The sequence below is a fragment of the Trachurus japonicus genome, chromosome 4 (genome assembly GCF_045865225.1).
Source record: "Trachurus japonicus isolate A0001 chromosome 4, Traja_1.0".
Classification (NCBI taxonomy): domain Eukaryota; kingdom Metazoa; phylum Chordata; class Actinopteri; order Carangiformes; family Carangidae; genus Trachurus; species Trachurus japonicus.
The window spans coordinates 15951703-15976043 of record NC_140910.1 but is presented as its reverse complement, the minus strand read 5'-3'; the positions used below and the strand labels follow the sequence as shown (position 1 = coordinate 15976043).

Sequence of the window (24341 nt, the reverse complement as noted above, 5' to 3'; positions counted from 1 at the left end):
AAGCCTCAAAGTTGCATCTTTAGCTTCTTTTAAACAGGAAAAAAGGCTTTATACTCCATTTTACTGTACAATAACATCACTTTGGTCCATAAGTTCTGTCAATACTTGGTAAAGTTGACTTCAGGATCATCCTGGCTACTTTCTCAGTCATTATCAAACTTTTTACTGTATCATTTTGGGGAAATTAAACCTCAAAGTTGCATTCTTAGCTTTTTTTAAACAAGACAAAAAGGTCTAATACTCCATATTGACTGTACAGTAACATCACTTTGGTGCATAAGTTCGGACAATGGTTGGTACAGTTGACTTCAGGACCATCCTGACTACTCCCTCACTCAATATCAAACATTTTACTGTATCATTTTAGAGAAATTAAGCCTCAAATTTGGAAAAAAAAAAAAAGTTTTGCAAAGCCTAATGTTCCATCTTTACTGTACAGTAATATCACTTTGGCCTAAAGTTCTGACAATGGTTAGTGTTGACCTCGGGAATATCCTGACTACTCACCCATGCAGTGTCAAGTATTTGGACTGTATAATTTTTGAGAAATGAATCCATTAATTTTGCTCAATATTCACGCAAATGTAAAATCCCTATGATACATAATTTTTGACAAAAGTTGATAAAGTTGTTTCCAGGACCATCCTTACAACCCACTGATCCACTATTAAGCATTTTTCCTGCATCATTTTAGAGAAATTCAGCTATACAGTTCCATTTTTACATAGAAAGAGGCCTTATGCTCGGTATTTATTCTCATTTAGAGGCTTAATTTCTCTAAAATGACAGAGCTTTTCCAGTGCAAGTCCAAGGAAAGACAACTTCTAGGCTTAATTTCTCCAAAATGATACATTAAAAATGTTTGAAAATGACGGAGGGTGTAGCCAGGATACTCCTGAGGTCAACTGTACTAACCATTGTCAGAACTTATGGGCCATAGTGATGTTACAGTACAGTAAATGTAGAGTATTAGGCCTTTTTCCTGTTTAAAAGAAGCTAAAGATGTAAATTTGAGGCTTCATTTCTCCAAAATGATACAGTAAAAATGTTTGATCATGACTGAGGAAGTAGCCAGCGTGGTCCTGAAGTCAACTACCAAGTATTGACAGAAGTTATGGACCAAAGTGATGTTACTGTACAGTAAAACTGGAGTATAAGGCCTTTTTCCTGTTTAAAATGCATTAGGCCCTGATAGGTGTAACCACCACTCTATAGAAGTGATTGCTGTCGGAAGATAGAACTATTTAAGACTTATATTAACACAAACATTCCCCTTACTTCTGCTTTAATGATGTGGAAAAAAAGTGTTGAAAACACCTCATTACACTGTAGCCTAACAGCCAATAAACAATGGTTATACACACACACACACACACACACACACACACACACACACACACACACACACACACACACACACACACACACACACACACACACACACACACACACACACACACACACACACACACACACACGCCTCGATTGCCTCCGTATTATCCTCGTCTTATTTTGAAAACCGGAAGTCATCTCGCTTGGTTCTAAACTAGCGCTAGCTTTGCCGGTGGACTCGGAGCATTCGCCGTTCTCTGATACGGGCGCAGTTAAAATGTCTGTGCGGCTGGCTTGACTCCGCGAAGACGAACGACGGCTCATTCGACCGCAGTGAATCACAGCCGTGCTGATATACAGTACAACAGCACTCCCTCTCGTGTGATATTGCTTAAATTAACGTTGGTGTAGGGCTGTAGCTAGGCTATAAAGTGAACGTTTGGCTGTATGAAAGTAAGCAGCATGCTACTTTTATTTTGTGTGTGATGGGGACCTCTGCTGGTGACGTTCGCAGGGTAAAACTTTCCCACAATATGCATTCAGCTAAAAATAACCTACTTGTTAGGGCGACTGGATGGAACAATTAATGGCTAATAGGGCCGGACGCGCTTCAACAATAAAAACTGAGCTCCAGAGGAATGTCGATAAGCTAAAACATAGCAGGTCACAGGTGAAGAACAGCTGATTTTACTACGCTTGGTGACGTATCATCCCACCTGACCCCTGACCCCCCCCCCCCCCCCCACACACACACACACACACACAAAACACTAGTACATGGCATCGACTACAACTATACTTTAGTTCACTGAAATAAATGTAGGCTATACGTGTCGAGCATAAACTGTAAAAATGAGTGTATAAAGAGAACGGTAGTCTGGATGAAAATAAGCATGCTTTTATTTTGAAGTTATTACGTGTCACTTCCGCTTCCGTTCTGCCCGCCGTTATATTGATAAACATGAAACGAAAAACGAACAAATGAATTTACAAAAACCAAATTCGGGCCGTTATTTGACTGTGGTTTTCTCGTTTTTCGTTTTTGATTCAGAAAACCAAAAACGGAAAAACGACTCTGTTTTTTCATTTATTGGTTTTTGTTTGAAAAGTAAAAAAAGGAAAAAACCACGGTATTTCCGTTTTCCCGTTTTTTTATTAAAACGGAATATCAAACTGACAAAAGGTACACGGACCTGTGTATATACATTGGGAATAAATGTTAAAGGAGATAATAAGAAAGGTACTGAGGGGAATTAACAGTGTGTACATGCAGCCAAACATGCATAGTACTTACACTGACACATTTATAGAAGGTGTTACAACTGAGAATGTTTACTGTAGGTTGTGTTGAAATTGAAATCACATTAATTTCCAGAGGACATACAAGAAAGTGCAGTGGAGAGGTTTTGCTATTTTAGTAGTATACTTGTGTTGTTCATTAGGTCTCATATTGGCAAAGAGAAGATGATCTTAAATAAATGTAACTGTGTTTGATGGTTAGAAGATAATTGAAATGTCAAATATTTCAGTGACGCCTTAGAGAATACTAAGAGTTCAACATGATAGCAGACATTTTCTTCTAGTTGTTATCTCTGTAGGCTACCTACTGATGTAAAACTTTGCTCTTCAGCTTTTGATCTTGTGTGTGTGTGTGTGTGTGTTTACTGTATTCTCTGATCTCTGATGCTACATCCAGAAAAGTGTGATGTACAGTACAGCTTTATATCAATATATTTGCATATTTACTGCTTCCATTTGAACACTCAAATGCTCCACAGTGTGTAGCAGAAAGTTGTAAATCTAATATGTAGATGTTGGCACTGCCCAGTGCAGAACAGTAATGTGCAGTGGCTGTATTTTAGAGTCACTGCATAAGGTTAGAGGCTCGCTGAGCTCCAGAAATATTAGACTTCTCACTGAGAGGATTTTAACACATTCATATACTGTATATCCCAGGCTACTACAGTATTCATAAACGTCTGCGTTCCTTATTCGCAACTGCACTATATTCAGTGCAGTTGGTCCTTTGTTATTCCGTTTGTACAAGGCAAACAAAACTAACATGACATGACCCACAGCACACGGTGGTGTCATAAATGATGAACTTTGACATAGTGAAGTCATATGTGTGCACAGGATATTCTTCTGTACTGTCTGTTCCCACTGCATTGTGATTAATAACTCCTAAATCCTCTTCATCTTGCTGTGTGCTCATATTCTGGCTCTATACATAGAAATATTTCTCATACAGTGGGTGAAAACCTCTCTTTATCTGTTCCAACCTCTCATTTTATTGGCATATTTGCATTTTATTGCCAAAATGTCTGTATGATAAACAAGCATATTACCCGAGATATCATGAGCAACCAGAAAAAGGACACCAACATTATCCTTTTAGGTAAAATCCAGGTAGATTTTTGTGATTCCAATGTGTGAATTGTGTTGTTTGGATCCCCTTTTTTGTACTTCAAAATTTCTCATTAGTCGACTGCACCTCACCACAAACAGGAAGGTTATTTTCAGCTTGCTGAAATGTTTTACGCCTGATTTCCTTTTCAAACTCAACGCCCATTAGGATACGTTCAGGTGACATAACACTGCCTGACACATGCTTGGCCGCTCACTGGGGTGACATCCAGGTTGAGGGGAGGATGCAGTGAAAGATAATGTGTAATCAGGCAGTGGTGTGGGTCGCTGGGGCAGCAGGTGTGAGCAGGTTCCTCGCCTGTCTGATCCTCTTTCTCACTCCTCATTAGTAACCTTGCGGACACCTGGCTGTCCAACAAAGAACAGTTTGGCGCCCAGATAGTGACTTGGTTTTTGCCAAGTCTGACAATCTTTCGGCTTGATTTATCTTACCTGACATGACTGAGCAGTCGTCACACAGCTGTGAGCAACAGATCAGATTTGTGAGTTGACGTAATGGAAGCCTGAAAGCTCAAAACTGAATAAAAACCCAGCCTCTTATTGTTAGAATCTTTATCCCATCACGTCTTAGCAGTGTGACTTTGGTAATTGTGAGGATGCCAGCAGATGCACTTTGATGTTCTAGTCTGTGCATTGTGGTGTGTGTGTGCTTCGTGATTGCGGTCAGTAATAATGGTCCTGATAATAATCACATAGAAGGGGTGGAATTAGACATAAACATTATATTATATTGTAATGTTTACATTTGTATCTTTGTCTAGTGACTAATGCAGAGATAGCAGCTCTCAGCTCTCTGTAGTCTTTGCACTAATCTCAGCTAACAGGCTGGGGTGTCCCTACAATTAAGAAAGTCCTCTTAAGTAACCTTTGGCAAGGAAGTGATCAAGCTTTCCCCTCTACTGTAGTTTGGCCCATACTGAATACTGACAGTGGAGAGAAAAAAATCTTACTGTATTGATCTGACTATAGCAGATGAGGAGCAGCCTGTGCAGCCTAATCAGTGAATATGCTCTCTGGGTTACATATGTGTAGATAAACAATGTGTAAATGGTGTTAACATAAATGAACCATGGGTGAGCAGGTGCACTAATTGTTTGCTGATGAGAAGTGAAGTGACTTAACGAGTGGCCTTGTTCTTTTGGTGATACAAAATCAATGTTCATTTATATGCAGTATGTTGTCTTGCCAACATTAGTGTCTGTGTTTTAGAAGCTTTCATCTTCTGGAGGAGGCCAAATTTTCCCCCAGCCCTTTACTAAGTATATCCTTCTCCTACTTTTCAAGTCTGATAAAGAAGTTTTGGTGTTCAAATGTTTGTATCAGCCTGTTTTATTTGTGTTCATCATAAATACTGTCAGTTTCTGGGAGATTTTTCTTTTTTGTATTTTGTGCATCTGGATGCTCTACACCCAGATCCAACTAACTCAAATATCGCAGTATATCAGCTAATTGTGTTGGCATTCCCATGCAGCGAGTTTGAAAATATAATTTTTTTAAATGGATTGAGTGGGCACCATACCAATATTTATTATCCTGCCATTTCTCATACAGAGCTTCTCCTGCCAGGAACCACACAATCCGCAATTGTATGGACAACTACATGTATTCACGAACATATATTACACAGACCTTCTCTGAATGGGTCTCACTTAATGTACATTATGTCGCAGCACTCAGTAAAGCTGGGGGAGAGAAGGAAGAGGCCAGGTCTTGGTGCTGTTTTTCTGTCAGCGTTCGAAGCCCAGCTTATATGTTCATTAAGAAGCCTCAATTAAAGCCACTTTACCTATAGTCCCAATGCTCTTAGGTGCACTGCAGCATTGTCATTATATATCATTAACCCCCCAGAGTCACACAGTTAAGGTGTCGGACGCAATGGATTTGGTTACATGCTGTCATTCCAACATCCCACCACTCCGACATACCACCATTTAGACATGCCATCGTCCCACCATTGCAACAAGGCTTTCAATATAATAATTGATTTATTGTAACAGGGATGTTTGACATTTCTTATGTTGTAAACACTATCAGACTGTGAACACTTGGACTCAGACTCATTCTGTCTCTAATGCATATGCACATGTAGCCTGACAAGCCAGACTATATCATTAAAATGTATAATATATTTGCTGCCGCTAGGGTGCGTCTAGATTTCTAGGCTAATGCACATGTGAAATCTGCACAGAAAATTGCTTAGTTTGAATTTCCCTGCAGAGTGAGATTTGGAAGTGAAAAGTTTTACTGGCATGATGAACGATGAGGATATTCCTTATAATTAATGTTTGGCAATGTGAAACAACCATTAATTTGCAAATATAAACAGCACATATTTTGTTGTTGTGGCTAACTTGAAAATACAATTTAGCAATGCTGAACAGCTTCTTCTTTCTTTCTTTTTGGCTGCATCAAGTTATAAAGTTCAACATTGACTTTTTGTTGCCCTTTAAAGTCGTTGTTCAGTGTTTTAAGCAGTAGCCTAGGTAACATGGTTTATTTTCCTGCAGTTCTTTTCTTTTTCACTTTCAGTCTACAAAAGAATCTGATTTTCTTTTTGACTGATAATTTGTAGTGTTTCAGTCACTTTTTGAACCAGACAAAGAACAGAAAAAACCTAGCTAAACAAGGACGGCTTTAGGCTACTGGAAATTCCCCTAGCAAAGAGATACTCTGTTTAGTTAGTTCATAAACCGTCTGCCAGCAATGTCTTATCCATGGTGCCAGCTTGTGCCAGCACCAGATGTGCTGGAACCAAACCACGCTGAACGCAAATATCGCGCGAAGACGTCACGAATTTTATTAACGTATTGCGTCACACAGGCTGCACCTGGATACACCTTTACAAGCCTGCAAAAAAACTCTTTTCAATCGTACTCTACTAGTCTCCCTTAAAAATAAGGTGACACTTGTTGTGGTTAGTGTGGCAGCTTACTGTGGCAGCTGACACAGGGCAACACTACCAGACCTTTGGAGTATTATTTGGGTCACCTCACAAATGTAAGTCCAGTCCACCATTGAGTCTGAGTTAGGCTATTTGGTTTCCACCAACTCCTGAGAGAAATGTTTGCTTTTTAAGTGCTAATAGGCTACGTTCACCAGCTAGCCGCTAACTCGGACTGTTTGCTGTTTACTGCTGAGCTGCTAGCATCTTTGGAGTGGTCAGAATTTAACACTAAAGTATCCAAAGACAGCGAAGTGCAGAAAAGCTTTATTGTGGGGCTCAGTAAATCATATTTCTGCTTCATAACTCAGCAGCAATGTTGGTTTGCGCATTTCATTAGCGCTAATGAGTTGAGGTAGTCATCCTTGTCTTAGGAAAAGATTCATGTTTGGTGATTCAGATGCTGTATTTATTTATGATATATTTGTTCATTTGTTTGATCCTAAATAAATGTCGTTCTCTCCTATAGGAATTCAGTAAATCACACCGCTGCAGATAGAGTGTCCTAGAACATTTTTTATTCTATCAATCCATTATGCTGCTTCTCACCTGGAGGATATCAGAAAGTCAAGCAGTGTGTTTATTAGGCCACGTTTGTGCAAAAGGCTTGATATCTGGAGGTTTTAGTGTAGATCTCTTCAAATCAAGGAGTTGGAGTGATACCATCGATGTTGGCTCTGATATCTTTGTGACCACGAGTGCTTCATTCAAGGCAGTGTGCCAACTTGTTGACAGCTTTCCAATAACTGGCTCTCAGGGTGCTTAAACAATCTGATGGATTTTACTACAGCTTTCCTCCTTTCATCTTATCTGATCTGTAAAACCAACACATCTTCTTTTTAACTTCTCAATATCTTCACTGCACAAGTTAGATTATTTACCTACAATGGATGCATGACCAGGAATATATTGTTTGGCCAACTGAAATGGTCCAAACTAGGCCTTCAGGGCATGAATATGTATAATGGAGCTGGCTTCTTTAGCATGCATCCCAAACCAAACCAGTCTTTGGTGTTCGCTACCAGATAGAGGAAACGCTGGGTTGATGATATTCTCCCTGACATTCTCCCCTCTTCCTAATTGCACCATTAAGCAAAGCACTGGCAGCATTTTATGATTATTTGTTTTAGGGCCTGTGTTACGGCTTATCGGATCAGTTAGGAGGCTCAGAAGACAGGTGATATTTTAAACTGACTTGGGTAGATCAGTCCTATTATTGGTGCAATGGCCAATTGCCTTAAAGAGTTAACTGAATAAATGCATGTTTACAAAGAAGCTTGGTCTCTTCAGGGTTTTTCATATAAGTATAATCCAACCCCCATTCAGTCTCTCTCCATCGGTGTTGGTGTTTGAGTGTCTGCAGTGTGTTGGAATATGTGAGGCTGTGTTAAATCTGCATCATGTGGTGCAACGTAGCGCTACCATCTGTAACCTGCATCATTGAATTTCACAAAAAATATCTGTATTTGAGTCAGTAAACAGATTGCTATTTAAAGGTACATTGCTAATGTGCATGGCTAATGAGCTGGTTTTAAAATGGCCGAAAAGGGTCGCGGGAGTGGGACTTTAAACTCACTGGCGACTCACCCTGTTTTCTGAGTCAGTTAGTTTTCTGCTGCCCATTCTACTGTTTACAACCATTAAATGTGTGTGTTGAAATGAGGTAAAATATTTTTGCAATGTTCCTAAATTTACGAGAAAAATGTATTATTATTTGATTGCAGTAAAGTTTGACTCAAATGTTTGTTGTAAAAAATACTTTGAAAGTTGTTTACAAAAAGTGAAGCTCCTTGTTTACTGTTTAGTTAAATGCAGCTAGACCCAAACCCAATCAAACTGCATGAAAACTCCAGGGAGATGAACTGCTTGAATATTTGATGTTAATTAATGTTTTCACAATAATATTATGTGTCACTGACATTGTCTTAACCTCTTTTCCATTTCCTCTCCCCTCTCTGTCCTTCCAGCAGCACTATGCTGAGAATGCAGGTAGCCTTTCCACCATGCTGGAACTGGGCTCCTGTTCGGTCAGCTCGCAGTCTCTGACAGGGGACCACAATGCTTTGGGGCTACCTAGAGCCCCACAAGGGCCTGCGCCTCCAGTGGGTGGTCTGGATTTGGGCATGGGGGCGATGTGTGATAGCAGCACCCCAAGACATCACATCCTTCACCCGTCCCCAGTGGACAGTGAGAGCTGGCAGAAGCATCGTGCAGGACTCTCCAGAGTGTCCAGCATGCATCCTGAGTCCCAGTCGCTCCTGGAGCCCCAAAGCCTCTCAACCAGCCACGAAGCCCTCTACCTCCCACACATGTCTGGCCACGCTCCCCCTCCGCACCCGAACCGTCTGGGTTTATCTCTTGATGTGGCTTCGACCTTCGACTTCGGTGGAGGGATGCTGGGGGTGGATGGAGATTTGGCGGTTAGCCCCAATGTGATGAAGCGACGAAGGGGTGGCCTGATTGAACAGAGGGACATCGTCAAGGCCCACCAAGCTCATAAGATACACAGCACACCACAGGCACGACGCAAGGAGTGGGAGTGAGTATAAATCTGATATCAATACATACAGAACCCTTACTTGTGCTTGTAGTTTTAATAACTCTTGTTTTCATCCCTTAATATAGTTTATATAGCACCAAAGTTTCCAATATCTACAGTAATAACAGTGATTTTTCATCGATGTTCAGAGATTAATTCTCAGTAAAAGCAGATTCAAATGAGTGTTACATAGTGCCTTCAGATACCTAGGATACAACAAGAATAAGAATTTACAGAAATGGAAAAAATAAAAAATCTGACTTTCTGATTAGTAATGTTAAACATGGAAGATATACAGCATGTTTTGACAGGAATTCGACTTTTAAAGCCAATCAAGAATATTTAGAGAATGAGTTTTTGTGTACATTCACATCAGTGTATGATTGCAGGCTTAAGTGCACTGTTTGGCATGTTGGAAAATATGCCTATTTGCTTTCTGTTGGAAAGATGGGATAGATTCTTGTGTCTGTATACAACCAACTGCTAAGTGAAAGTTCACTTATTCACATGTTGTATCTGGTGTCTAAAATCTATACAAAAAACTGCTAAAAACTATTAATTGGCTGCGAGGTGATCAAGGTTTCTGGGGTTGTCCGTCCCTCTGTCTCATTCTTATGAGGGAAATATCTCACAATCTCCTTGAGGGAATTTTTTGGTGGTCAATGTCAGTCACAGTGACCTCACATTACTGTGGCCCGGGGATGCCTTCAAATTTGGCACGAATGTTCACTAGGACTCAGGGATGAATGAAAACAACTCTATTTTCAGCTTAATTAAATAGGTGACAGTTGAAGCACCAGCCTCATTCAGTAAACACTGCTCTCTATTTATGAGAGAATGTCTCTGTGCGTGTGTTTACGGTATACTCATTCACATGCTCATACCACGTGCATGTGTGTATTTACTGGTTTCCTGCCCTGTGGCGCTGTGGAAATTCCAGCTGATTATGGCGGTGACGCCCCCCTCTGTCTCCCTGCTGTAGCTGGTGCTTCACCTCTAGTGGTGTCGACACCCTCTGTGCCCACCGCCCTTTCCTCACCACAGGTACAGAATGCCACATCCCATGCTGAGCTATGTCTATAGCTAAAGAAATAGAGGCATTGTGAGTGTGATGGTAGAGAGAGTAGGAGGGCAGACGTGAGGTGGAGAGGAGATGGATGATGTACGATGGGGAAGAGACAAAGTATGGATTAGAAATAAAAGAATTTGAATGAGAATCTTTCCTCCTTGAGTTTTCATTTGACATTTAAGTTATAATATGTAACTTTTTCCACATTAAAATGTCTAAAAATGTCTAGACCCTTATATATATTTGAGTTACATTTTGTACTTAGATTATCCCAAATGATATTTGAGAATATGTGAGTTTAATCATGGTAGCGTCCCATTTTATGTGGTTGCAGAGGTCCCTGTGGGCATTAAGCCACATACTTTTTATTCCTTTAAAATATTTTAACCAATGACGTATTTTAGTAATTTTCCTGTGTTCGCAGAAAGTTATTTGTTTGGGCTTTTTTTTTGTTGTTGCCGTTATTCAGATAGCGACAGTGAGAGAGACAGGAGGTGCTGAGTATGAGAGAAAGGATGATGTCTGAGCCACAGGTCAGACTTGAACCCGGGTTGCTGCAGATAAGACTAAGCCATTGTGGTATACGTGCGATAAGGTGAACCACTTGGCACCAAAATTGATTGATTTTTATAGTGAAACTGCTTTATTGGGCCTATATACTGGGTTTAATTCCCTGGTTTAATCCCATGGAGAGGAGGACATCTCTGTGAAAAACTATATAAAGAAAACTACTAACTAAAAACTAAATTGAAAAGATTTTTGTCACTTAAAGGGACAACGAGGAGTTTTGGAAAAGCGAAGCGTTTTCACACTACATTTATGAGCCTCCGCGCGCACCGTGAAATTCTTTGACCGGCGCAAGACAGACTCATGTTTTCATTCATCAATAATTAAAGTCAGAGGTTCAAAGAGGTTCACATACCACCGTAGTTCCGACCATAAACGGCGATTCAGCTACGTTATTCTCATGACTCGTTGCGAAACTGAAAGTAAAGAAACGCTGGTCGGCTCGACCAGCATCTCCGCCACCACTAATAATAACAAAATAACGATAGAGACAGAATGATATATTTATCTAAAATGGGCCCATTAACAAGTGTGGGTAGCGGAGATTCATCCACATTAACGTGAGACTTTTTTATAACCGATTAGAAACTCCTCGTTGTCCCTTTAAAGCCCAGAATATATCTTATGGAGATCAAAACTTCAGATAAAACTGGAAAAGTAAAGTACTGGATGGTCATTTAATGGATCGTCTGACTGGCCTTTTTAGATGCTCTGTGATGAGTTAGAAAGTAATTACTCTCCACCCTGCCCAATATCATTATTATAATGCTACATGACAGACTATTGCTGCCAAGAGAACAATGATCAAGGTGAGTCAAGGTGTGTTACAGCCATGAACATTCACCTCAAAGAGCCACCTGACAGAAGGATGGAAAATGAGATGTTGCAGCTCACCTGCTTTTGTGTTTAAAAGGAAATTAGTTTCAGTTCAGACAAAGCTGGGGCAATATTATGTGAAACAGAGAGCTTATGTGAGTTAATGTCCCGCTGTCCACAGAGCCCAAGCTTGAGTATATCATTGGGCCAATGACTCGGTATGTAGTCTGGTCTTTGTGGGTCTGTTGCAAGAGATGTAATTGTTGCCCCCAGAGAAGTACCCCTAAAACTGTGATGACCCAAAATCAGCATACTCAGTATGCTGCTGCTGATTATAAGAGAAATCTTGAAAGGTACTTGTACTTGAACATGAAATAGTGCAAAATTCAATTCAGTGCTGTTGTCTGACAACCAGTCATTTGGCCAGTGTATTCATGCTCCCAGAGGCTTTACTTTTAGCTTTTTAGTGCCAATCTGAGGCCAGAGTGTGAATCTTCATTTTTAGGCCCCAATCAGGCCCCCACCATCTCTGAACCTTTTGTGTTGTGGATGGTAATGAGCAATGCAGCTTCTGTGAGGCTCTGACTTTGTCTTTAGTCTTGTTTGTTTTTGTAGTTTCATTGGAGATCTTTTGAAAGATTTGCATGTCACATAAGAGCTCTAGTTCAAAGACATGTTGAAACAGCCAACACTGCTTTGTAAATGAATCAATTCAGTCTCTATTTCTGGCATCCTGTTCTGCCTTTAGCAGGGTTGGTTAACATTTTGTATGTTTGTCAATGTATTTGCTTGTGTGTCTGTGTGTAGCCAACACATTTGTAGCACTTGACATGTGGCAGTCTAGATAAAGACATCCTTTCGGAAGTGCTTGATAAAATAACAGTACTTAACAGGAGCCTAATGACAGTAATCACACTGAATCAATCTGGCATTTCTGCAGAAACAGGTGTAGCAACAGGTTTGGATGTTGGTCACAAATAGAGGAGAGCACTAACATGTTTTGGTCTATGTTTGACCTTCATGCTCTGTATGTTTTTGTGTTTCCATTACTTAGAGAAAATGTGGCATATAAAAGAAGATATCTTGATTTTTGTGGTTGCACCAAAAGGAAAAGGTGTAAATGTTTTTTTGGATGTTTTGTGCTTAGTTTGCAACTGTGCAAAGTCTACCTCAACCAGTATATTTGTTTTCTTTTCAGAAAATATCTGCACTGAATTCTTAAAGGAAGTATGAGGAATTGTATAATATTTTCTCAAAAGACCTTGTTTTTTTTTGTAAAATGTTGAAAAGGTTTCTTTTTTTGGCCTTGATGATGGAGGGTTTCATCTGAGTTCACCTCAGGATGATTCATAATAGATTTTGAGAACTAATTCATAGTCATTTTATGTGTATACTTGGTGTAGGCCTGAGGTGGATTAGTTCCTTTATCTGTTTTAATTTCTGTTATTCTGGGTCCGATGTCACACTTCCATTAGTGTTTGTGTCCATTGTTCTTCTTTTTGAAATAACTACTCCTCTGTCCGAAGGCTTTCGCACTCCTCCGCAAGCACACACTGACAGTAAAGGGATAGAGGATGAATGAGCCTGAAGTGGCTGAGTGCAGGGATGAGCAGCTCTTCAGTCTGAACAATTTAAATGAACAGTCATTGGTGAGGCATTTTCACGTTTTTATTAAGAGAGATTAAAAAAGAAAAAAGACTAAAAAGGCACCTTTTTTCGTCTCTACAAATAATAAGATTTGTTGGAAGCTCTTGGAAGGTTTTTGTAAAAGGTTTTGTACAGTAAAAGCATTGAGAAACATACGAGGACTCAAATTCTTTTGACCATATACTGTATATCTTTAAGACTTTTATGATGCAGAAAGTGAATCTAAAGGGGAATCATGTATTCTGAGTTCTTGATGTGTAGTGTTACAACAGGACCATTTATAAACCAATGCTTAACAAAAGCAGCTTTTTTTCTGCCATGTAAAACAAGAACTATGTTGTTTTCTGCTTTGATTTGTGAAAATATGACATCACAGTTGAATCACTCATACATTTATGTTTGTTACCAGACTGACTACACCACACAAATCACTCATCACAGGAATTTCAAATTTCTTCTTGACCTGACATCCTGTCGGTGTGTTGTCGTGGTTCCTTGGCTGCCATGCAGACCAACATTGCACATGCACATAAAAATGTGCTTACTGACGACAAACTGAAAGATGTCAAATCAACAATTCATGTAATACTTTACAGGTGATATATTCTTGAAATACTGCAAGCCTCAGTGGTTACGGATGAAAGATTGAGACATAACATCTTTGCTGTGTCCAGTGTGTGTGCGTGTGTCGTGTGAACGTGCCTTGTGTTACCAGTGGTTATCAGTGCTGGGCTGTGCGTCCCCTCCGTGTTGGTTATATTCTCAGCAGGGGCGTTACAAGACTTGGACACACTGTGTGATCCTCATTTCTTGTGATCACTACCCTATTGGAACACACTGGCTGTTCCTCTGGCTATCCATAAAGCATCCACCTGACTTCATTGCTCACAGCTCCAGTTGGAAAATTGCCTGTTTACTGTAGTGTCTGTGTTTTGATTCTTTACACACCAAGCTCAAGCCTCATTATTTTATCCACCAATGCAAAGAATGGCGAGACTGTTTGATTTTTTGTTTTTTACTATAGGTTTTTTGCAGTGCTTGAGGGATGCAAATGAGACTGTGTTGGTCAGTACCATTGTGGTCCCGACTGTGAACATTGTGAATAGTACTAATTGCAGCGAAGCTGAAATGTATGCAGAAGTAATTTGTAAAGAATTGTCATGAAATTTTAGAGACATATTTGCTTGCAGTAATTATACAGATTCTTTCCCGTCCATGACCAGGCCAAAAATATTAATTTGCCAAGTCTTTGGTTTATGACCAGTTGCCAACAAAACTATTCATACTCTCATGACAGTTGTAGTTTGTGTCCAGTGGAAATCTAAAAATTTTGCTAAAGACACTTAGCATTTTCTTCCAAGCACAGCCTCAGGGAGCTGCTAGCTGAAAGGGATACTTCACCCAAAGTCGATAATTCACCAATTTTCTACTCACCGTCATGCCAAGGAAGGGTTCGGAGAACTTTCGGAGTTATCAAAATACCCTCCATACTGCTCGTCCATACTGACCCAAGTGTCCTGAAGCTGTGACATGAAAAAGTTGTTCAGAAAATATTAATTTGATCTCTGTTTTCAGCCTTGTTGTAGTAGTAGCTCCCGGTGGCTGCACAAGATGCATACGATTTTCTGCAAGATGTTCTTCCGTGTTTACATCATACATCCAATGGTTTACAACGACAAACGAACATCTCGCAGCATGCGCACAAACATCAACAGAGCCACTGGGAGCTACTACTACAACAAGGCTGAAAACAGAGATCAAATTATTTTTTTCTGAACAACTTTTTTTTGTTGTAACTTCAGGACACTTGGGTCAGTACAGACAAGCAGTATGAAGGGAGTTTTGATGACTCCGAAAGTTCTCCAAACCCTTCCTTGGCATGACGGTGAGTAGAAAATTGGTGAATTATCGATTTTGGGTGAAGTATCCCTTTAAGACTTATATTTGTTTTATTAGATAGATATTGTACTTGTAAAAAAAATTTAAACCTGCTGCTAACATACTTATATTCATTATATTATATTCACATTGATCTGGCTATGTGCAAAATATGCATTAATGTTTCAGGAAAGCAGTGTGATCCAAGATGTATCCAAACATCCTCTATCTGTCCTGTTTATTTTATTCTTTCACAAGGAAAGGTGTTTTTTTTTATATCAAGGACAGACATGGCACCATCTGTAGAACAGCTATCTCAAGGTGTTATTATCTTCAAAGTGAAAATATCTGCCCTGCTTGATCCATAGAATTTGGAATCTGTTGCTTTGATATCTCTCTATCTTTGATAAAAACTAAAGTGGTTGGTAAGAAAAAATAATCTAGTCAGGGTCAGGGAAACGGTGAAACCACCTCCGGTTTCAGTCTATCTGCTTCTCTCAATGTTTGTCTGCCCACAAACCATTAAGCTCTGTACTCTGCTGCTCTCAGAGGAAACATCGGTCTGTTTTCAACCTGTTGAGCTAGAAGTCAGACGGAAATTCAGGTGGAAAAACACACAGATTTACAAAGTCTGTCACTTAGTCGTGCCGTAGGCAGCTCGTTCACACATTGCACTCTCAAAAACCAAAGGAGCGTGTGATTGATGTTTCCAACAGCGGCATAATTGGACACCAATGCATGGAATCAAAATGTCATGAAAACCTCTTTGCTGATTCACACCAATTTTACTAGAGCTTGACAGCACTCCTGGGTTAATGTTATGCCATATTCAGTCTTGTTGTTATCAGAGCTACTGTAACTCACTTAAGCTCAATTCAAAGTCATTGTACTATTTCTGCAAAAGGTCATCACAGCTTCTTCCATCAATGTTTTACTACTGAAGCTCTGACACTTTATTAGGCTTGACCCTTCTAATTTCATCAGTACTCAGCTGAGGGAGAATGTGTCTCTCCCTGTATGGGTCTCCTTCTCCTTCGTTATTGTCTCTCTGTCAGTGTCAGACAGAGACACCCAGTGCAGTGTAAATGTCAGAGCTGTTTGTCATAAGTGAATTATTAATGATGACACGCTGAAAAGCAATTTTCCACACCACAAAACCATGTGTCTGTCAAACAATATGCCAAATGGCGAACGGCATTATTGAGAGAGAACGTGCATCCAGGGAAGATTGTACAAATGTTTGCTGACTCACATTCTCATTGAAAATGTTTTCATTTAATTCAAGATGGCATATTTGTTTTGTGACATGGATCTATTTGTTTTGAGGCTGGAGAGCTCCTCATTAAGTGATAAATTGGTATATAAGCTTTATTCCTTCTCACCCTCTACGTATGTTTTTGCTCTCCTTTGCCCTCTCTCTCTCTCTTGCTCTCTTTCCACTCTTTCTCTGTCTTTCTGTGTTGGATGGCTGAAACTGACACTGTTGATGTCCATCACAGAGAGATATGTGATATGTTGGCCCACTTCGATTGAATGTTGCTCTTGGGAGTTAAATGAAGGCAGTGAAGGAATGGGAAAGCATTTAACAGTGCAGCAAATAGGAAAGAAAGCGACAGAGAACTTTGTTTGATTGATTTTGTTTGTGTGCTCTCTTATGTCTGACAATCTAAACACTTTATTTAATTAAATTGATATTTAATTGCTCTGATTATTGCATAGTTATTATTGCATCTTTTTGCCTTTGATGATGAAAGACAGTAGAAAAGAAAGTAAGAAGAAAGTAATTGCAGGCTGTCTGGCTAGAATCCTTTGTTATCTCTTGGCCCAAGTTCCTGTCAATCTCTGTCGTCACTATGAAAGTGGAATGAGATTAAAGGTCTATAGCTGTGGAAGCAGCTCTGTGAGGATGTACGTACACACACAATAGTGCTTGGAGCTAATTGCTAAACATGCTACACATGCTTCACAATCACGATGCTGCTGATGTTGGTTCATGCTGATGTTCAGCAGGTACGAAATTTTCCAAGTTCACTACTTTAGTTTAGTGTGGTAACATCATAAAAGATAATCAGAGTTATTCAAATTCATCCTGGGAAGAACATTAATATTGGTGCCACCATCCGCCTCCTCCAGTGTTTGTCTAGATATTTCAGTGTGAACCATGCCAGAGGGGGACCAACGGGGCAGTAATGCCATTTTGTGATTAAATTCTAAAGTGTTGTTAGTTCAGAGAGCAACGCCGTCCGATGGCCTGTGTTATCTCTCACCACAAAAAATTATTTAGGTGTCCTCATTCCAGTCTTCCCCATTCCTTTCGCCGTTGCAGCCTTAAATGTTACTACCATGCATCTCTGGGCTCATGCCCTGCTTTCCTGACACCAGCTGCATCTCCCGCGGGAGCTCTCTTTGAAATATAGCTTCTGCTTCTCCCATGCAACACCACATGACGGCAGCATGCCTTCTCATTTTTACTATTACGCATTCACATTTGGTTGGGCTTGCGCACGTGTGCACAGGCACAGCATGATGTGCAGCCCTGAGTTCGAATGCATAAGGTTTCACTTGCACAGCGCAACATTTATTACATGTTTAATAATTAAAGACCACTGATGTGCTGAAAACTCACTTGCTACAAGCAATATCTTAGAATAATGTGTGAGTTCTGTGCTCGATGGAAATTTCTAATGAAATTGGCAGTTTATGTCTTTATTCTTGAAGGATGTTTGTGTTTTAAGGTCGAGTTGGGACCAGGTTGCACAGAAGTATCTGAATGCTGATTAAGAAGTTCATGTTCTATTTAAGACACATCGTCTGTCTCGAAATTAAACGCATGAAGTAAACCACGAACATGAACATATCATTTACTTAATGTTCAATAATGATCTGCACTCACTTTACCAGCATTTTGTCTCTTGTTTGAGTGAAGGGACACAGCTGAGCAGCTTGTTTGCTTTACAGGTTCTGCTTAGAAAAAAAAAAAGCAGCACTTTATGTTGACCTCCCACACTGCCCTGTTATATGAAACCATTTAGCACAGGAAGCAATATGACCTGTCAACCTATTCTGCCAGTGTATGTGCTTGCACACAGATACATAAAACACTCTGCACTAATGATGTTTGGCCAGAGAAGTGACACATTTAACCCCCATTTTTTAAAAAGAGGAACAGGCCTACAGCTAACAAGAGGAAGACGGTGAATTGGGTCTAGAATATCTCTGTTAATTGTCTAAATGTCAAGTAAATGTAACTGAGATATCCAATTAAATGATCTATTCCAGGAACATGTATTTCTTTGTAAAAAGATAATTTGTAAAAATCGAATTGTTGCTTTGGCAAAGCCATGAAGAATAGTACTTTCTATGGGAGGACTTAGTGTTACTATATCCACTGAAATAGAATGACAGCTCTCCAAGCTTCTTCCTACCTTTGAATAGTCCTCAGACTGATTTCACTGTTTTAGCGCAAGGCCTTAATACTTCATGTTCTTTTATCGCCTGTCTATGTTTTCTGTGCATACATGGTGCACAGAAAAATTATAGCTGTCGTGTTTCTTTGGACATTAAAGTGTGTTTGGACACCCTGAGGGGGATGAATGTCCGCCCTGTCGTAGACCTTGAATTTACTCCCCATCCGTTTATTCAAAGCTCCAGATTTAAATATCAAAGATGATTGTGCTGTGCTCTGAGAGTTCAATGCCGTTAGCTTATTGGAACAAATAATACCTTTGTAGTGCAACAGGATTTCTTTTAGCCACTGATGCTTTCAAGCCAAACAGGCCTGTAGCAGGGAGACTTGGTTATACCTAAATTGCCTTTTCTGGCACCTATTCTAAGATTACATTTCAGCAATGGGTTGGGTCATTGTTTGATGCTGATATGCAGGGAAACAAGCCAGAGGCACGCCTGAAGTGTGTGGGGGAGACATTTATCACATCCATTTCCCCTCAAAACCAAAGGGAGTCCAATTGTTGCAGCTGTGTGGCTTACATTGCTCCAGGAGGGAGCAGTCTTGACAAATGAGGAGAAGGATGCTGGGTAAGCAAAGTGAGTTCTCATCAATTTCCAAGATAGCAGCAAACTGAGACTTCGGCGCCGTGCCTGTGACCTCTAGTGGAGCTGCTGAGAACTGTTGAGTCCACAAACCGCCTCATGCATGCATTCATGAGACAAATGGATGGCGTTTAGCCCGTGAACTGATCATTTGTCTGTGGTTGAAATATCATTTGAAACTAATGGGTAAATATGTTGAAAGAGGCACCAAAATTCAGCTGTAGGGATTCACAGAGAAGGAATAATTGGAGTGGATTTCCTAAGGAATTATTCATGCTGAGGCACAATAAAAACAAGAAAGTGACGCCTCTCGTAGTTTTAAAGCTCTCTTTAGATTTGATTTGGCTCAGTTTTCCTCACACTGGATCCTGAAAAGGTTTGACTAACACTGTAAATAGTATACACGGAGAACTGTTGAATCATTTGTTTGTCTTCTTTGTAATCCGAAGCCAAAGTATGATTTGATCCTGTGTGAGTCAAATCGGCATCGTTGGGCCCACCAGAGGGCGTTCATACAGTAATCTCTTCACTGCAGCTTCAGTCGAGCTTGTCTGCACAGTATGTTTTCCAGATCAGAGCAGCTGCCACCAAGGTAATTATCCATTAGGCAATGACGTGGGAAATACTGTTATGGAACAAAAAAATATCAAGCATATCCGATCTGCAGCTGCTGGGACAGCCGTAGTAATCTGAAAACAAGTCACAAACATTTATTTGACTGATTTCACCTCGGAGTGGGACTTTGTGATGCATTTTTATAGTTTGGTAAAAGTTTTAAGGCTTGTTCTTGGTTTATATTCAATTGATCAGAGGTGTAAGGAGAGGAGGTCAGGACACGGTATGTGGGAAAATTCCAGTGGTTCCAAATGTTTTCACATCCTCTTTACTCTTTTCTGTTCTCATTCCTGCACGAGGCTTCTCTGGGGCCTCGGGGGGGCCCTGCCATCCACCAACTTACCCGCCATTTACTTATGACTAGCCAGCCATTGCAGCACTGTTGTAAATTTACAGCCTTGTGTTGACAATATTGATCTGTTAGGCTGCCAGTTTGATTATTAACGCTCTTCTCGTTCACTGTAATTTTCAGTCAGATAGATATATGGACTAATGGATGATTTAATTTTAAAAATAAAAGGCTGCGGCAGCAAGCTAATTTTTTATTCATGGCTTTTTTTGATTAGCTCACCACCTGGTTCATTTTCATTGTACATTGTGATGGATTTTCATGGTGTGGATTTACTGCTTTTTCTTTTCTTTCATTTTGGTTTTGCACCATGTTTTTGAAATGGACTAAGAAATATTGCTAAACCCCTGGCCATTCATGTTGTATTTATAGACCTATCTGAACCACAAAAATGTGTTTCTTTTTCAGTGTATAAGCAAGTTATATTTTATGGTTTTTATTTTTGCAGTCTTGCAAGATTTGTCCCATTTCTCTCAAAGGACTTCTGGGCCTTTAGCCTACATGATAATAATTTCACTGACAATGCTTGCATTCTCTAAGGTGCCTGAATAAAGTAAAATGTTTCCGCATTTCTACACCAGTAAACACTTAAATGTGTGTAGAAAAGTAATGTTGGAAAGTTATAGAATAACTAGTCATCAGATATATGATGATACTTATATTCAGATATAAACTTGTAGATTCTGCACTTTCTGAAAAAAATATCTGAACAAAACAATGACTTTATCAATTTTCTGTCCTCTAAACTGTTGTAGTACCTCTATTTTCCACTAGGTGGCGATAACCACCCAGGCTATTCTTGCCCACCACTGAAGGAAACTGGTTATGTAGGATGAGGCGGTTTTCAGTATAATAGCAGAGAGCAGAGTGTGACAGTGATGTTGCTAGACAGACATACCGTATGACGATAATCCTGACACACAAATATGTACACATTGGATGCGCATTGTGCTACCCAAGGCTGTACTGAAGTGTTTAGTTTGCTCCAACTTTCTTGCGGCTTTCAGAATCTGTGTAAAGCCTGTGCGGATGAATTTCTCAGACACACACAGATCAGTGTGAGTCAAATCCTCCTGAAGTGAGAGAGTGCATGCTGTGGAAATTTACTGAAAACCTGATGTCACAAAATCGTTAAGCACGTTTTTTCTTCTTTTTTTTTTAAATTCAAGTCGCTTAGAATAGATTAATGTGGCATCTTAGACGGCTGTGTAAATGTCAGTGTTAATGTTTGCACCGGATCCTTCACTGGCCAACTGTTGCTTTGAGCACTCTAAACTTGCACTACAGAAGAAACCAGGTTAACAACATGGTTGTGGACAAGAGTCATTTGCACGGAGACGGCGACCATAACTCAGTCCTCCTTAGGGAATGATGATTTATATAGGTTATTCCATGAAATCTAGGGTTACAGCGACAGATAGGCTGAGAATAGGGGGCATGTCAGTTCAGTTGCTAGGAAACAAGTGGAGGGAAGACAACAGTGGAAGGCAAAAAACTGGGTTGGAGAGAGATAGAGGGTAAGACAGCTGGAGAGATAGAGGAGGGGAGAGAGAGAGAGAGACAGACAGACAGAGAAATCGTGCCGCAGGGTAAATGTGTTTCATCAAATTTACTTCAGGCGCTGATCAAGGCCAGGAAAGAAATCAACAGTGCAGTTATTTCCATGTGGTTATTACAAAGAGGTGACGATTGATTCTACGAAACCCACTTGTAATTATTATTCCTGTGTCTATGATCAAAAACACATTTTCAATGTAAAGCCCAGAAATTCAAACAGTGGTTGAGCTTGTATAGCTCATCACCCAGACACACACGCACACAAATACACACAAACGCACTCAAAAGTCCTCTCATGTTCCAACCATTACCATCTCAATGAAGCTAAATATAGTCCAATCTCCCGGCCCCTTCATCTCGCCACATCAATAGGTCTGGCTTTGTCGTCTGTCTGTCCTTCTGTGTTTGCCCCAAGCTTTTCTGTGTCATGCAGAAATCTGGGTTCAGGCCGATGGCACACTGACCCAGCACAGTGGTTATTTTTGGGGAAGTTGTGAGGTTTAATATGTGTTTTTTTTTTTTAGGTTTTGAGCATCACCTAAATATGCAAGTTAATTAATGAAAGCATGTTCTTTGAATTTTGAATTTATTGGTTTAAATATACAGAGACAATGCACATTAATAAACATTTCTGTAAACATGCCGGTTTAGCCAAGTTGGCTAATTTTCAACCGTAGTCTCTGGGGAAGGTGACTTGAGCACTACAATAATTAAAAATGCATTAAAAAATAAACAAACACAAAACAGTACTATGTACTTATAAAGTACAGTATACAATACAATATATTACAGTGCATACAATAAAATACCTTCATTACAGTTTCAGAACAGATGGTCACATACTTGACCGTCTCTCAACCATAGTTTTAAATTTCTTTTAAAAGGAAGATAAGTGTCATACTCCCTGAGCTGCACTGGAAGAGTATTCCAGGTGTGAGTAGCTCTCACCGAGAAGGCTGCCTGACCAAAAGCAGCCCTTCTTTTTGGAACTACACAGTCCCCTCTGCTGACAGACCTAGTATGTCTGTCAGTGGATGTTTTCTGTGTAATAAAAGTACCAAGGGGGGGAGGAGCCCACCCATGCAGGATCTTATAAGTGAGACAGGCATCTTTGAATTTAACAAAGTTGTCCCAGCTCAGTAGATTGTAATTTGAAATGCTGTGACAATGATGATAAGTATTTCACTTCTTGTCCAGTACTTTCACAGCCTGATGGTAAACTAGTACAGATTTTAATGTTGTACAAGAGGCTTGTGCCCAGCTGGTCAAACAGTATGACAGGTGTGACATAATGATAGCATTAAAAGTGTTTACTACTGATTTAATTTGTTTTTTGAATGTAAGATTTGAATCAATTTTTATTCCAAGATATTTATATTCAGACACAACTGTCAACTTTTCCCTGGTAACATAGACATCGGGTAATACGGTATTCATCGAACTTTTAGTAAAAATCATGCATACCGTTTTCTTAGTGTTTAGATGCAGACATGAATTATTCAGCCATTCAACAACCGGGGTCATCGCTGCCGTTAACTTATTTGCAGCTTGCTGCTTGGTTGCTGCATGAACATAAATGACCGTATCATCTGCATACATCTGAATGTCAGACTCATTGCATACAGATGGAAGATCATTTATGTAAAGACTAAACAACAGTGGTCCCAATATGGAACCTTGGGGGACACCAAAACTACAACCAAGGACAGAGGATAACTCACCATTTGCCCTAACTCTCTGAGTTCTACCTTCAAGATAAGACTTTGTGTATCTGATGGTATTAGGGGAGAAGTTGTACCCAGAAAGCTTAGTGAGAAGGACACCGTGATGCACAGTGTCGAAGGCTTTCTTTAGATCTAAAAATGCGGCTGCAACAACTCCCCCCTTATCAAGCTTAGATCTAATATTCTCCAAGAGAAAGCATATTGCAGTCTCCGTTGAATGGTTTGATCTAAAACCAAACTGCATGGGGTGCAATCCAAAGGGGCTGGTGTTAAGGTGATTTGTCAGTTGTTCTGCTATATGTTTTTCTGCTATTTTCGACAAGACAGGAAGTATACTAACTGGTCTATAATTTGATACTTCAGAGAATGTACCTGCCTTGTATATAGGGGTTATTATAGCTTCCTTCCATGCTTCTGGAAATACATCTTCACTATAGGATCTGTTAATAATAGTTGATATTGGTCCAGACAAGCACCCATTGAAAGTTTTTAAAAACATCGTGTCTAGGCCATACCATATTCTTGTCGCACACTGATAGTTCTTAGAGGTAAATCATTTCCAAAATAATATTTTTGTAGTGAAAGTGTGTCGTGATTCACTATTTCAAAATTGTATATCATTATCTTAGAACATTTGTTGTGGCTTCAAACACATGTTCATCCATGACTCACACTATGCAACATACGCTTATCAAATACAAGTAAGGCAGTCCCTCAATTAAAAAAAAGATGCATCATTACATTTGCCAATATGGTTATGTTTTCGTCCATGTCAGTGAGTTACATACTGTGCTGACAGACTGTGCGAACAGTGTCTGTGTGTTCTAGTT

General features: G+C 39.8%; 1 protein-coding gene across 3 annotated transcripts in view; it reads left to right on the top strand.

The window, feature by feature from the left end:
* LOC146988707 (uncharacterized) overlaps positions 1-24341 on the top strand; it is a 40317-nt gene that overhangs the window by 8080 nt on the left and 7896 nt on the right. Inside the window, exons 1-2 of one of the 3 annotated variants that reach the window (XM_085774321.1) lie at positions 6667-6756; positions 8668-9239. In XM_085774321.1, coding sequence (XP_085630447.1) covers positions 8704-9239 — 536 coding nt within the window. In that variant the 5' untranslated portion in view covers positions 6667-6756; positions 8668-8703. Of the gene's footprint in view, positions 1-6666; positions 6757-8667; positions 9240-24341 lie in introns of those variants that run through there. The other 2 variants (XM_085774320.1, XM_085774319.1) reach the window with 2 other exon arrangements.